This window comes from Capronia epimyces (genome assembly GCF_000585565.1).
Source record: "Capronia epimyces CBS 606.96 chromosome Unknown aczIQ-supercont1.1, whole genome shotgun sequence".
In the NCBI taxonomy this organism is placed as follows: Eukaryota; Fungi; Ascomycota; class Eurotiomycetes; order Chaetothyriales; family Herpotrichiellaceae; genus Capronia; species Capronia epimyces.
The window spans coordinates 230,499-244,730 of NW_006912904.1; the positions used below are offsets into that span (position 1 = coordinate 230,499).

Consider the following 14,232-nt stretch of genomic DNA (forward strand, 5'->3'; position numbering starts at 1 on the left):
TCCTACAAGTATTCCACCCTTCGTACCATCTAACCATCACATCTACCAAAGTTTATTCTATTTGTTACCTTCGCTCGGTCACCGAAACCAAAGACATTGACGCTCTAGGTCCCCTCGATTCTCCACCTTTGTTGGGCCGTCCCAGACGGAAACTCAGTCTACCCGAGAAGACCAAGATCGACTCCCCGTCGGCATTGGTGGCGAGCAACTGTTCAAAGGCCTCCGGAGGCTGCTTCTCCCTCAAAACCATCCTACCTCTTTCCACCACCCTCAACTCGCCTGCTCAAGAGTTGGAAAGGCAATATCGCATGCGATGAGTGAAGGACATCACGAACATCTTCTTACTACCATGCACTCCGTTGCAGAGCAACGAGCCACTCTTACGACATCAGATATGGACGAGAAAGTCTCACAACAAGGCAACGCCATTGACGGCAAATCTGGCCCCAAATCACAAGTTCACCAACATCTTCCTACGACCACGCACTCCGTCGCAGAGCAGCGAGCCACTCTTACAACATCAGATATGGACGAGCAAGTCTCGCAACAATCCAATGCCATTGACGGCAAACCTGGCCCTAAACCACAAGTCAATGTTGCAACTATTCAGACCATAACGCCGCCACTCTTTGACCACAATCTCGGACCAGATCAAGTTGAATTCGAGCGTGCCACTCCCCCGGCCGTTCAGCAGGCCGACACTGAGCCAGTCGTACAAATTCGGCCTCCTCCATCGCCTGCCCCCACATCATCGCCTGTCCTCTCATCATCGACCGAGGCACAGGCCTCGTCACGAACCCCTTCTCCGTTGCCATCCTCCTCAGGGTCTGACGCCGATGTTCTGGAAGCCAGAGCTGCTGGAGAGTTCTTTATTCCAACCTCCGCCGATGTTCTGGAAGCCAGAGATGCTGGAGAGTTCTTTATTCCAACCTCCGCCGATGTTGTGGAAGCCAGAGATGCTGGAGAGTCGTCCATTCCAGCTCCCGCCGATATTGGTACGGTCGGGCCAGCATCCATTCCGCCCCCAAACCCTCCGATCCCTATCTCAAAACTGGTCCTTAGTGACTGCATACCCATTAGTTGGAGAGATATCGAGACGTTGTGGAAGGTGCTCTCCGAAAGAGATGTCAGCGCAGAGACAGTATTCCCTGATGGCGAACTACTTGTACTGCCGAAAAGCCGTTTCTGGGACGAGGACTATCGAGTAGTTCGACCCGCCAACTTCATGCGCCGACTGAAGCATCTTCTGGGATATCACATTCCAGGGGCAACACCGGAATACGGCTTTGAGACCGTCGATACTTTTCAATGCAATAGTCGGGGTCCCTGGTACATAGTAAGGCAAATGGCCATTTACGGGCTGCTAGAAAACTTTCCATCTGGCACCCTGGACGTGGTGTACGCTATTCGCGAGATCTGCTTCAATGGACAGCCACATGATCTCGAACAACCCGGTCTACTGCCAGATCCGCAACAAGATGGCAAGCCAACACGCCGCGGCAAGAAATCCAGGGCTCAACCTCAGCAACAAAATGACAAGCCAGCTCCCTCCAGCAAGAATTCCAAGGCTCAACCTCCGCAGACTTCGCCGAAAACAAAGCCGGCCGAAAATTCAAACCGACCGACTACCCGTCAAACTGCCAAGTCCTCCTTAAAGCTGACCGAGCCAGTCCAACCGCAAGTCATCGAGCCAGCCCATGCGCAAGAGGCTCAGCGAGTCCAGGTGCAAGACGCCAAACCCATTGTGGCGCCGACAAAGAAAGCTACGGCCACGCCGCCGGCCAGATCACAGAAGCGAAAACAAGAAGACGAAGACTTCGTCAAGCCTGCGCCCAAGAAGGCACGAAACAGCCGACAAGCCTATGATGAAACCAGCAAGAAAGCATCTCCGAGTGAAATCTTCGCCCGACGCGTCAAGAGTGCGCTAAACGCTCGTTCTCTCGAGAAGAACAACTATGCGGTGTTTGGAGACGCGATTCTACCCGACAATCAGTCTTCATTAGACCTAGCAACCCCCGTTCTCAAACATGCCGTACAAGTTGCCAATCAGCTCGAAGACCTGGGCGACGCCATCGGTCTCAATCCTCGGGAAGTTGCGGTTTGCAAAGAGCTGGCCATCACCTGCGACACGTACCGCTGTCAGAAGGCGCGTTTTTTCCTCGGCCTGGAAATCTTCGTCGAGTACAACCATCAGGCACTGAAGGACGGCAGCTCGGACTTCAAGATATGGAATGTCGGCAAGTCGCAATGCCAGCTGTTCAATAACATTGATGTCAACAAGTCCAGTGATTTATATCAGGCATTTGAGTCATGGGGATGGGTGGAGCCCATGGGGAAGAAGGATCCCAGCACGAAGAACTGGACTATTTCGACAAACTACCTTGGACGTTTCCCGGAGAGTCATCGTCGCAGGCTGATGGAAGAGGTCGCCAAATGGGAAGCCGAGAATGTTCCGAACGCGGGAAAGTGTTATGCGAAGGTTTGAATGATCTCGGACTGAGATCAGACGTTACGAACAAGGAAGAAAGGGTTATAAATTGCCACAAAAGTACGGAGTACACGGGGAGAAATATGTCATCGAAAATGATGCATCTACGAGGACAATACCCATATGAATAGCAAGGTGTTGGAGGCCGGAAATGGGAAGTTCTCATGGTCTTTTTGTATCACTCATTACCAGGATACCCAGATCACAGATCACCGATCACTTTTTTTCATCATATCAAAAGCAAATCAGGGCATGTGGAGGTGTGGTTAATTCAGCCTCATCGAGAGGAGATGGCAGAGACGAAGTCAAAGGAGGTCAAAGCCAGGATGTAATATTCATATCTAGAAAATGGAAAATAGCCAGTCCAACTGCTCCGTCTCCGTCCGCTCCGCTCTGCTACATCGTCTTTTTCTTCAATCCTTGCTTTCCACCCGTCATGGTCATGGCCCTGATGTCGTTTTGACCGTCTCACTCTGCCTCGCGGGCTCTCGCTGCAGTCTAGCGCTCGAAGCGAAGAGGAGCTCGCATCGCATCACATCACATCACTTACCCGAACAAAAAAGAACAAGAACGAACAGCTAAGCTGATTGAATATTGTATTGGGTAGGTGTGGTCATCTGGCGGGCGACTCTTTACGCCTGTCGAAATCCTCGTCTGTCAGCCAGTAGTACTACTCTGTAGCGATTGCGATGAGTCAGTCCAAGACCGAGAACAGTCATGACTCACGACCATGCCGGTTCCATTCAGGAAGGTCGAGGACTATCAGCTATTAGGTAGGTAGGTATAACTCTTTCAACATCAGCAAGGCCAGCCAAGATTCCTCATCCTAAGAGAACATTTGATAGTTCTTTGGGTTATGAGCGGTGACGGTGAATATGTTTGTTGAGTGAGAAATGTAATCAAACTTGAGACTTTGGGCTGACCGTGTATAGGAAGGGGAGCCTGAGTCTGCTAGGATCGAAGCGAAGTCGGGTAATCACCTGGAAATATTGCAATATGAGGATACAGCCTCCCACTTAGAGAGAACAGACGTGGACGAAGGACTGAGCTCTACCGGCGAAAATGACCCCTGGCACTGTGGACTGGAAACAATATAGCTATCTGCAACGGTCCAGCTCGTACATGTGCCTCTTGGACGATATAATGTGCTCACCTGGACGTGGAAGACAACTGACGTGCGGAGGGAGAAAAAGGGTTGACAATTCGAAAGAGTTCTTGAGGAGACTGGCGTAGACGAAATGTGGGGGATTTTGTTGACTCAGCGGGCCGGTACAAACGGGACGGCACTGGTGTCTGCTTGCAGAGCACTTGCAACAAGATTGGCGGTTGCGTCTCACACGGCATGTAGTTGAAGGCTGTCATATTCCAGCGTAACAGACAATGTCGGCATGCACATGCAATCCGGCTTCTTTTGCATCTCCTGAGAGGAGTCGTAGTCAGTGTCATATTGCGTGCCCCGGCTCTGGTCAACGGCCAAACGGCCCACTAACGGTACCATTTTCGCTCTAAGGCTGACTTGGCGAGGGTGGAAGGAAACGCATTGGAGCGAAACGAGGCCTAAGCTGTGTCTGTGTCATCTTGGACCGCAGCCATCCCAGGGTACGACATACGCCTCCCGGGGTGGAACTCATCCCACCAGCAGATGGACGGCCTCGGGTCAGGGCTGGCTGAACAGTATTCTGCAGTTTGCATGAAGGAGACTCTTACCAGGGTCGGCCTACCGACGTGGCAGAAGGTTGTGGCGAGTTGCAAGTCGAGAACAAACACAATGTACACCAGGTTGCCCGCATCGAGTATCCTTTCTTCTGAAAAGCGAATGTCCTCGCATTAGCTGGATGATCGTGCCGAAAGCTCTGCAACCTGTGTGGGGAGTGCTGAATCAAGTGAACCATATGCTGATCTCTGGACCTTAGCTTGAGGGTGTGCTGTTGCTGTCTGGTCCCGGACGGGGCTATGCATACACCGCCCTTACAGAGGATGGCAACACATCTAGAGCGCAGACCCGAGCTTCATGCCCCAAACACTCTGCTTCGCACCAGTGTTGAACCCACATATACAAATGAGTGACACTGGAAAGTGTGCACCATTCCTTCACGCACGCGGAACAGGGGTTGACCAACCGCAAGCATTGACGTCCTTTCAGTGATTCCGCCAGGCTTTTGCCACTGCCAGCCGACCGATCACAAAGGTATGCTCATTCAACCTGCTGAACTTTCAGATCGGTATCCCAGACCTCGACGGCGGGAGCCACAGTGTGCATGTCTGGACAGGTCTAAAAGTCGTTGGGGGCAGGTTGTTTCGTCTGAAGTCGGAGTTGGATCATTGGCTGCCACCTAGGAGCCAATGAAAACGGACTTGCCAAAACCTAGCCACTTAAACGATCTGGACCCTTAGACACAGGAGCACAAGACGAGGTTGCCTGGGCAGCAATTGAGCTGTGCCCCAAAGTTGTGAAACGGCTTTTCGTTCGAAGGACAAGTGCAGGTCATCCTCAGTGGGAAAAACGGCTCCATTTCCGATCTTTGGCGATGGGAGAGAGCGAAGCTGTCGTGCGTGCTGTCCTCGCTCTTTGCTCTACGACATGCATCGGAAATAGATAGGCTCGGCGATATCGTCGAAGGGCGAGCCTGCAAGTATCAAGCTGAGACCGCGGTCCGCACCAAGGCAAGAGGCCGAAATCCAGGTGAGAAGCCTTCGAGCTCAGGGAAGGCCGGACGAGGAAAAGCGGCACGCACCTGGCGAAGCGAGCATATCTATTAGTGGCCGAATGGGACCTGATTGGTAAATGATTGACCAGGCGTTGCTCTTGTGTGAGGAAGAGGACGCACGGCAAGACTCGTCGTGTAACGTGGATGTGGGCTGTTCCTGTGCTCGCACCACTGGACTTTGACATGGTATCCGTCCACGTGGCAGGAACCAATGACGAATCCCACCAGATTCATGTGGATGCATTACCAAGGTATAGGACGTGCCATCTATTGCCAAAGTCGACCGCCAAAGTGACAGAAATGACAGGTAGAGTGCAGTTGTCTGCCACATGGACACCGTGGAAGATGTTGATTCTCAGTCGACAGGCGCTCCACGGATGGGGGTCTAGACACTCCTGTTCACGAGGCAGGACATGTGCTGATTGCTTGCTCGACTAGTACGTAGGCGCTTGAGCAAACTTTGACATTTGGCAGGCATTGGCCGAAAAGTAGTACTCCGAAAATCCAGCCAAGCTGCTAAGACATTGAGCCTGAGGATACCCGGGGTGGGAGGGGTCAAGGGTCGAGATGCTGGCTGTTCGTAGGCTGTTGCTGCATGTCAGTGTGTTGTGTCTGCTCCGCCTCTTGGATCGCCCCCCAACAGCGTCCATCCACCCATCTGCCTTCGGCATGAAATCGAGAGAGGAGAGAGGGTATCTTTCAGTACGAGGATCAACCTGGAAAAGAGCTGGCAACAATCTGTCGGCTCAATGCAGTTCAGCATGCAAGCATCAAGCATGGTGTCTTCCCGAGAAGCGCTGTGTTCAGGAGAGGAAGGGTGGATGAGCAGAGCAAGTGCTGTGTCGTGTCGTGTCGTGTGTACGGAGTGCTCTGTAGAGGTACAACTTGGAGTCGCTGCGCTGTTCGACCCCGCCGCTGCAGGGGCTACACGTGACCTCGGCCGCATCAATTCTTTCGCCGAAGCTCCGATGCGGCGCAGCCTGTTTCAACCACCAGCTCAAGCGTGCATGATGTTTGTTATCCAGATCAAACAAGCAAACATCCATCGCTTACCTTGCTGCCTAGTGGCTGCTCTACTCCCTGGAGCCGATCTCTTCCTCGGTGACTACCCCATCGCCTCTCCAGCTGCGCTTCCTTCGGTGCGGGCTGGCTGAGGTTTGACTGTCGCGATAATGTATTCGCCATGTATCCCTGAGCTCCGGACGTTACACGAACCTGAATCCCCTTGCCCAATACGACAACGTGGAGGATCAAAACTGGGAGCAGCCCTTGTTGGCTCGAGCGCCCTCTCGAGACACAGGGTAGGTTAGTCTTACTGAGCTGCTCACTCAGGACTAGACGTCCCGTACGAGACCGGGGCTATCCTTCCCTGCGCCTGATTGCTGTGAAAGCAAAGCCCGCTGAAGTTCTGCATCCCAAACATGCCGATCCACTACGGAAAGGAGCGGTCAGTGGTTGGGCTTTGGACGATTTGACCTGCGCCGCTCGAGGCCCTTCTGACCTGCTAGATCCATCGGCGCCCTCCGGAATCGCCAATGTACCTGCTGCCAAAAACAAGGCCACCCTTGGTCTGCAGATTCGCGAAGATTGGCCTTCAAGCCACATTCGTCTTCAGGCTGTCAAGTCCGTCTCGCTTCGTACATACACGACTATGTCAGGTAGCAACGCAAACATGCCGTGCAGACTGCAGGCCCATCTCCAGGGGGCTAGAGCAAGCAATAACGGGGCGATCCGCGGCCGGATCGAGCAGCTCGGCAAGGCGAGGAGCAAAGAGCACGGCAAGTGGAATCCATCCGGCGCAGAGTTCTGTCGGCCATTCCTGGGCAAGGCCTGGATTGACGCAACCTCGCCACCACCACCGTTGTTACCGGCGTCTGGTGTCTGCTTGTGCATACAGGCAAGGCCTTTCCCCTGCCCTTTTCTGCTCTCCATCTTCGTCCCGTCCACTCCCCGCTCTATCTCGTTCCCACAACCGAAGCTCATCCTTTGTCTACCCGTTTGCCAATCTCTTATCGCATCTCCACAGGACCTAGACAACGGGCCTCGCATCCTGGTCGTTCAATAGTCGTCTGCAGGGATCTTTCCCTCCCACTCCCAACCCTGGACCACGCTGTCGAATATCAAGCACGCACCTTGCCGTAGACAAACTCTGGACATATTATCTCACTTTCTGCTCTATCCTCGATCCCATTTCAGAAACTAGGCGACCATTTGGCGTGAAAATCTCATCACTCGTCATTTTCTGAGACGTGTCTTTCCTATTTCCGGCCCTAATCCTTTGGCACTCGGCCACCCCTGGGCTTCCCCTGGTGTTTGCTTTCTTTCAGATAGGAGTGACCCGTGTCGCGCAGCAAGCAGAGTGTATATCAACAACGCCGACCCGCGAACTTGTCAGATTTCTTCTTCTCTGACAGCCGTGACAGCTTCAAGACTTTAAACTGTCCCCTGTGTTCACCCGCCGAGTCCTCGTTTCACTGGTCTTTTCTGAACGGTTGCACTTCCAAGAATGACCGACTATGCGCCACGAAGCAGTCAGGATTACAATACCTTCTTTCCAAATCCGCATGTCGCCATACCACAGTATTCGAATGGCAACGGCCTCAGCTACCTCTATGGTAATGGTCAAGTTCAGTATCAGACCGTGAGCGCTCCTTGTGCAGCGTACTCAACGACCTACGCACCGAGTCAAGGCACGCTTTCACACTCCATCTATATGCCAACTGGCCCCGGACTCTCCCTCCAATATCCCGTCTCGAGCAGCAGAGTTCCTACACTGCCATCTCAATCTCGGGCTCTTCCACGCACCACCTACTACGCCACGGCATCGTCCAATCACCGCAGCGCACCTCAACACCCGCGTCTCGCTCCTCCCCGAGATTACATCCAGATGGACGGCACAGAATGTCAAGACTCTCCCAATGAGGATACAATGCTTTCAGAACCGGTGATGCCCCCCTTGGAAGGCTATCCCGACGTGCAGGAGTTTGATGAATTGATGAAGCGGTAATACCCCACTGAAGCCGTCTGCCATGGCGGCGCTTGAGCCGGTCGGGCCCTGACTGTGGAGATATTAGATACGTCCAGGACCTTTCTCCCAAGAAGCAAGACAAGGCCTTGATCCATGCTCGTAGAGCCGCCAATATCAGACATGTTCTGATCGACAAGAAGACCACTTCCATCGAGTCGGCGCAGTTTCGGTAAGCGGTGGCTTTACCATTGGGGAACGACCAGACCAGGTGCTGTCTGTGGAGTGGCTAACACCGTTGCAGCTTTTGGGTCAAGAAGATGTTCACACTCCAGCCCGCGGATGGAAAGGCACCCGAAGTGAGTAGAGTGGCTTGACCAGGAGGCCACGACTAATTCGTTGTGGCAGTTACGGAAGATCTGCCACGAGGGCAAACCGGTGGCTGTACGCGAGAAGCTGTTCAAGATTCTGACCAAGGCGCATAAACAATGCCAGCATGGTGGTCGTGATAAGACCTCTGCGCAAGTGAGGCGTGTCTATTCATGGTTCGAAGAGGTTGCCGAGTGACGCCATTGAGCACTACTGACTCTGCCATCCAGGGTCCCCAAGGAACTTATCTCCAGATTTGTCAAACTATGTCCGACTTGTCAGGTCAGAAGAGGCACCAGTCGCAACTCGCCGCCCGATTCAGAGAAGAGCCCAGAGGCACGAATGGAGGCGCAGTCGCCAGACGCGATGTCGGTCACGAAGTCCAGAAAGAATTCAATGGCAAATCGACAGCCCAACCACAACGTCAGTTTGCCCTTACAGACGGCAGGATTCCACAGCAGCTCGAATTTTCAACTGCAAAACCGCTGGATGGCGCCGCTACAGCCTCAGTCAGCTGAAACACATGGCACCAACGCCATCTCCTCCGGTGGAAATCTCAACGCTCACGAATCCTACAACACCATGCCCCCAATGCCTATGAATTGTACGAACGCCACCCCGTCCGGAATGACTTATTCGACCGTCACTTCCTTCGGAAATAACTCGACCCCTTCATCTGCCTATAGTTCGGATTCTCTATCGCAAGCCCATCATGGGCATGTAACAACAAACAACAACTATATCGTCAAAACTGGGCATCACTACATGTAATTTTTGGCATACGGTGTGTGCTAGAGATCCGATCCGACATTCACCTTGCTCCACCACATTTTGGGCCCTGTACGTATGAATGGCTGACGAACTGTCAGGTGTGTCAAGTTTTTGGATGACAAGCAGGAATGTCGAGATCGTTGAGTATAAGACGAGAAAAAGAGTTCCAACTGAGACGGCGACAATGGTACTGCCCACATGGCGGTAGTAACCTTGGTATATTTCGGTACCATGGGATTGTAACTGGGCAATCCCAGTCTTGGGTGATGCATTTGGTGGGTTTCGGCAAGGACTTGGGGGAATCAGGAAAAGCACTATTTACGATGATGACCAACGCACTACTCTTACCGAGAGCAGGACGAGAGATTTCGATTGTTTGGATTGGGTTCGGCGTGAACCCTGGGGCTTCACTGTAGACAGCATGACCTGGAAGCTGGAAGCTGTCAGCTGGAAACGATCGGGTACGGAAACGACGGTTAGATCGGGACCTAGGTAGAAAGGAGGAGATTCGGGAGAAGACAACATTGGTTGGTGTTTGGTGTGTAAGCCACACCGCAGTGTGGTTGAATTGGAGTGCGATTGGCCGTCCGAATCTCTCAGTGGCATTTACTATCAGGAAGTTCAAGTTCGCTCCACCAGCGACTGCATGGACTCTGTACAGAGTGCTCGGTGTTGCAGGGTACATGTACTGCATTGCCCGTGTACGTAGGGGATGCAGAGTATCCTGTGGTTCAAGTTGACTTTTGAGCCGGTTCTTGGCAGTCTATGCTGTAAAGAAACTAGTTACTTTAGTAGTGTGTTGACCAGGCTTAGGGCCCCTAAGCTTTTGGTGCCAGGCTTAGGGGCTTAGGGGCCTTCACGTGTCCGGAGTACTAGGGGGGAGCAAAGGGGAGCCAAGTCGCGCTGATCTTGCCTGCGCTTCTCCGAAAACTATCACAGTAATAATTACTAGGTAGTTGAACAGCCTGGCCACGCCGCATCCTCCAAACATTCCACTTTCTTCCCACTCGTCCAACTTCAACACCTCGCCAGCTCCAGCTCCAGCTCCAGCTCCCTTGGCCGCTATTCTACTTACCTGCCTGTCTCTCCTCCTTCTCGTCTTTGTCCAGTCCTTTCGCCCGCCTGCTTGCCCGCTGTCAGGGCCATTTCCGCGCCTCGCAGCATCCGGCTGCCAACACCCTGCCCAGCATGAACATCTTCCGGTTACTAGGTATGCATGCCAATACATGTCGCGTTTTGATCGCTGGCGCGAGGAGGCTGGCCCTGATACTGACATTGTCTTCAGCGGACTTGTCCCACCTTTTCTCAATCTTCATTCTCCTTCATAAAATGAGAGTCTCAAACGTACGAGCCTCCCTCCGCCTCCACCCGTGGGTGTCCCTCAACACGCCCTAGCTGACGCGACTCTCCTGGGTAGTCATGTGCAGGCATATCATTCAAGTCGCAGGCTCTATACTTCCTGGTCTACTTGACTCGCTATCTCGGTGCGCATCCTTCGCCCTGGCTACCCGAACATTTCACTCTGACCTCCGAGCAGACCTATTCTGGACCTTCACCGACAGCGCATGGAACACCATCTTCAAGATCATCTTTCTTTGCTCTTCCGCATATACCCTGTATGTCATGCTGAATGACTACAAACCCACCCATGATCCGAACCTCGACACCTTTCGCGTCTCCTACCTGACGGGCGGATCCGCTCTCCTCGCCATTCTTTTTCCCTACAGGTACAGCGTCTCAGAGATCCTGTGGGCCTTCTCGATTTGGCTGGAGAGTGTGGCCATTCTACCCCAGCTGTTCATGTTGCAAAGAACTGGCGAGGCGGAGACCATTACGACACATTATTTGTTCGCCCTGGGCATATACCGAGCATTGTACATCCCCAATTGGATCTACAGGTGGCTCGCCGAGGGATATGTCGACCCCATAGCCGTGATTGCCGGGATCATCCAGACAGTCTTGTACTCCGACTTCTTCTGGGTCTACTACACCAAGTACGCACTTTTGTCGAACCTGCCGAGCGTGTACTCGCCCATGCTAACGAAGATATACAGAGTTCTCCAGGGAAAGAGCTTCAAGCTTCCTGTCTGATTGTCAGATCCCAACGCACACACATTCACACACACACAAGACCAGTCATCGTAATTGTGTCGGCGCGAACACCAAATATCTACCTTTTGAAGGGAGCGACTTTGCGGAATGAACACAGACAAAGCTGATGCACTTCTACTTGTCCTAATCAGAGGGGACGTCACGTAGCATAAGGCACGTGTGTCATGGCCATATCACTCGTCTTGCATAGCGTTGGGCTCTTGTAGGACTGGACTGAATCGGGACTTGCTGCCAGCATCTCGCTCTGTCTCTCTCACACTGGCACATACAGTGGATGACGCCAAGCATGGCTCGTCAGGGAAACACAACAAGACGACCGGTCTCCGGACGATCGTGGCGAGACGGGACTTGAAGTGCTCTACGATAGCGACGGCGGTTGTAAGTCATGCTCACCACTGGGCATACTATGACTGGCCACCAACTGCGCGTTGGCGGTGCGGCGGTGTGGTGAGAAGAAAAGCAGCATTCCGCTCTAGTCAAGATAGATTCTCCGCCGTGGACGGACAATAGGTGAAAAGGAAACGGAGAGCAGATGACACAATGAGCTGAGACTCCCGAGAGCGCATCAAGTCCATGTCTGCCCGGCAGCTCCGCAACTGGTCCCAGAATGTGTGGTACTTGGTCTGGTGCTCGACAAGTATCAAGTCATATAGAGATTTGGACGTTAGATATCCTGATGGTCATTTTATGACGAACAAGTCAACCATCCCCTTAAGGGATATGTATAGTATACGCTATGTAAGGGAGAGATTATGTACGCGTGGCCCATGCCAGATCCGTCCCGCTCATGCTATAATACGTACTGCAATCTAAGTGCATTCTTCGTCAAAGCGTCAATGTCAAGCCAGAACGCCATGCAAGTCTTTGACCCAAACATCAAATTGATAACCAGGTAGAGCAAGAAATAGACCAAAAGAATGCCAATCTGTTTGCCCAGAGAGGATGAAAAATAAGATAGATGGTGCACCAATCCAGCCTTTCCCACCGGAAAACGACAGATCCGCAGACCTGAGATGCAAGCCCATCGAAGTGTAGGCGGAGGATCACCAGTTCCGCTGTGTGCCAACAACGGCGAGCACAATGGCGACGACGCATACCACAATGCCGACAATGCACATCCAGCGGTTCAAGTTGCGCCACCACCGCGCGTTCTGCCACCTGAGTTCGGCGGCACCAGCGAGCTGGCGCTCTAGGCGTAACTTATCGACGACGTTCATAGGCTCCCACTCCGAGACGGCCGGGTATTGCTGCGAGATTGAGCCCCGCTGTGGCTGCGGTTGCAATTGAGCTTCCTGCATGGTGGTGGAGGAGACCGCTTTCTCTATGTCTTCCATGGACGCGGGCCGCCTGGGTAGAGGCAAGAAGGCGGCAACAAACCATACCAATGGAAACAGGAAGCCTGTAGTAAAGCACGCGATTTGAGCTGTCCGCAGATCTGCCCTTGACCACCAAGGCCGACCGGACTCGTCGATGATGCTGGGTGCAGTCCAGCGCGATTTGATGTTGAATGGATACCCGAATCCTCGGGACTCGGTGGAGCCGGTGTTCAATCGATGGTCATGGTGTAGATGTGGAGATGAGGCCCAGCGGTGGGTGCCGCGGTGTACATTGGGATGATAGATCATAGATTGGTTCTGCGACTCGGATCGGCTGATGCTGTACCCATAACTAGCGGCGCGGATGTGGTGGTGGTGGACAATGTAGCTTGACCCCCGGCCATCCTCGGACGGCTGTTCGTGGATCTCAATCATACCCGCCCAATGCGCCCGAGGGTCTAGCGGTGGAAGAGGCGCCGAAACGGAGCGGCCGTGGTTGATAGGGCTGTGGAGAGGCAGGTCTGGCTGACGCCGAGAGCCCAAAGCAGCGGCGGCTGTCGCACGTCCGCGTACTGGGTTTGATACGAGCGGGCCGACCCCGGGGAGACCATGGGACTTCCGCGCCTCGATCATTGGACGTGTCTTTGGTCGAATCAGTCCATGTAGACGCCCTGCCATGGCTTGGTGGACACGAATTCGGCTGGGGCTGTTGTTAGATCTCGAGGTCTCAGGTCGAGGTAATGCAGGAAAGGGCAGAGACTGAGTGCTGCCGGGTGCGGCCAAATGATGCAAGTTCAAATTCGAAGCGCTGGCGTAAACATACGGGAAGGGATCCCTGTAGAGGCCAGAATAATACCTTCGGGCCCAGGTAGGTACCGGAACAGCCACGTTGCTCGTTGTACTCCCAGAGGATGATGGACGAAGAGACGGTGAAATGAAACTGTTGTGTCGTGACAGCGTAAATGACCTCATTGAATTAATCCTGGATAGAGAGGAATTTGGAGAACCGATGTAGCTACCGCTACGGGCATGTCGAAGGGGAGGCGATCTGTACGTGTATTCGTCGGTGGGAAGGGCCGAAACTGCATCCGTCGCCTCACGGGAGTCAACTCCATAAAGGTCAGAGTAAGAGTCAGAGTCTCGGACGATTCGGATTTGAGATTGGTTCGCGGAACGGTTGTTGATGATGAACGTCGAAGCTGGAGCTAGATCGTCTGAATTGAGATACTCATCAAGGTCGTCTGGGACGAATGATGCCTCGCTCGCCGGCCTTGTCCTCGCCCAAGAACCTTCGGAAGGAACGGCTGATAATCTGGATGCGTACCTGGAGCCTGAGACCTCCGTGGACATGGACCTTGAAATTCGTTTTGGCACAACTAGTCCAGCCTGCTGGCTTGTAGGAGGAGCACGGACAATGGGATACTGAATGCGAGGTGGACTCGAACTAAGAGCCGCTTGAAGACTTGCATGTGTCTCGGCGAGGGAGCTGCTATCAGAGCTGGG

The 14,232-nt window shown here is 53.3% G+C and overlaps 5 protein-coding genes across 5 annotated transcripts; 4 read left to right on the top strand and 1 right to left on the bottom strand.

The window, feature by feature from the left end:
• Positions 1 to 394: 394 nt before the first annotated feature.
• On the top strand, positions 395 to 2,485 carry A1O3_00090 (uncharacterized protein; the record flags this gene model as incomplete). Its single annotated transcript, XM_007730242.1, has 1 exon — positions 395 to 2,485. The coding sequence occupies one exon, from the start codon at positions 395 to 397 to the stop codon at positions 2,483 to 2,485; it is 2,091 nt and encodes a 696-aa protein (XP_007728432.1).
• Positions 2,486 to 7,702: 5,217 nt separating this feature from the next.
• On the top strand, positions 7,703 to 8,728 carry A1O3_00091 (uncharacterized protein; the record flags this gene model as incomplete). Its single annotated transcript, XM_007730243.1, has 4 exons — positions 7,703 to 8,199; positions 8,271 to 8,393; positions 8,466 to 8,529; positions 8,570 to 8,728. 4 exons carry the CDS (start codon positions 7,703 to 7,705, stop codon positions 8,726 to 8,728), a joined length of 843 nt encoding a protein of 280 aa, XP_007728433.1.
• Positions 8,729 to 8,796: 68 nt separating this feature from the next.
• A1O3_00092 (uncharacterized protein) lies at positions 8,797 to 9,048 on the top strand (the record flags this gene model as incomplete). Its single annotated transcript, XM_007730244.1, has 1 exon — positions 8,797 to 9,048. The coding sequence occupies one exon, from the start codon at positions 8,797 to 8,799 to the stop codon at positions 9,046 to 9,048; it is 252 nt and encodes an 83-aa protein (XP_007728434.1).
• A 1,441-nt stretch (positions 9,049 to 10,489) lies between these two features.
• Positions 10,490 to 11,392, top strand: A1O3_00093 (ER lumen protein retaining receptor; the record flags this gene model as incomplete). The annotated part of the gene is made up of 5 exons (XM_007730245.1): positions 10,490 to 10,511; positions 10,587 to 10,645; positions 10,719 to 10,785; positions 10,836 to 11,295; positions 11,356 to 11,392. 5 exons carry the CDS (start codon positions 10,490 to 10,492, stop codon positions 11,390 to 11,392), a joined length of 645 nt encoding a protein of 214 aa, XP_007728435.1.
• A 1,064-nt stretch (positions 11,393 to 12,456) lies between these two features.
• A1O3_00094 (uncharacterized protein) lies at positions 12,457 to 13,407 on the bottom strand (the record flags this gene model as incomplete). Its single annotated transcript, XM_007730246.1, has 1 exon — positions 12,457 to 13,407. One exon carries the CDS (start codon positions 13,405 to 13,407, stop codon positions 12,457 to 12,459), a length of 951 nt encoding a protein of 316 aa, XP_007728436.1.
• Between the last annotated feature and the right edge of the window lie 825 nt (positions 13,408 to 14,232).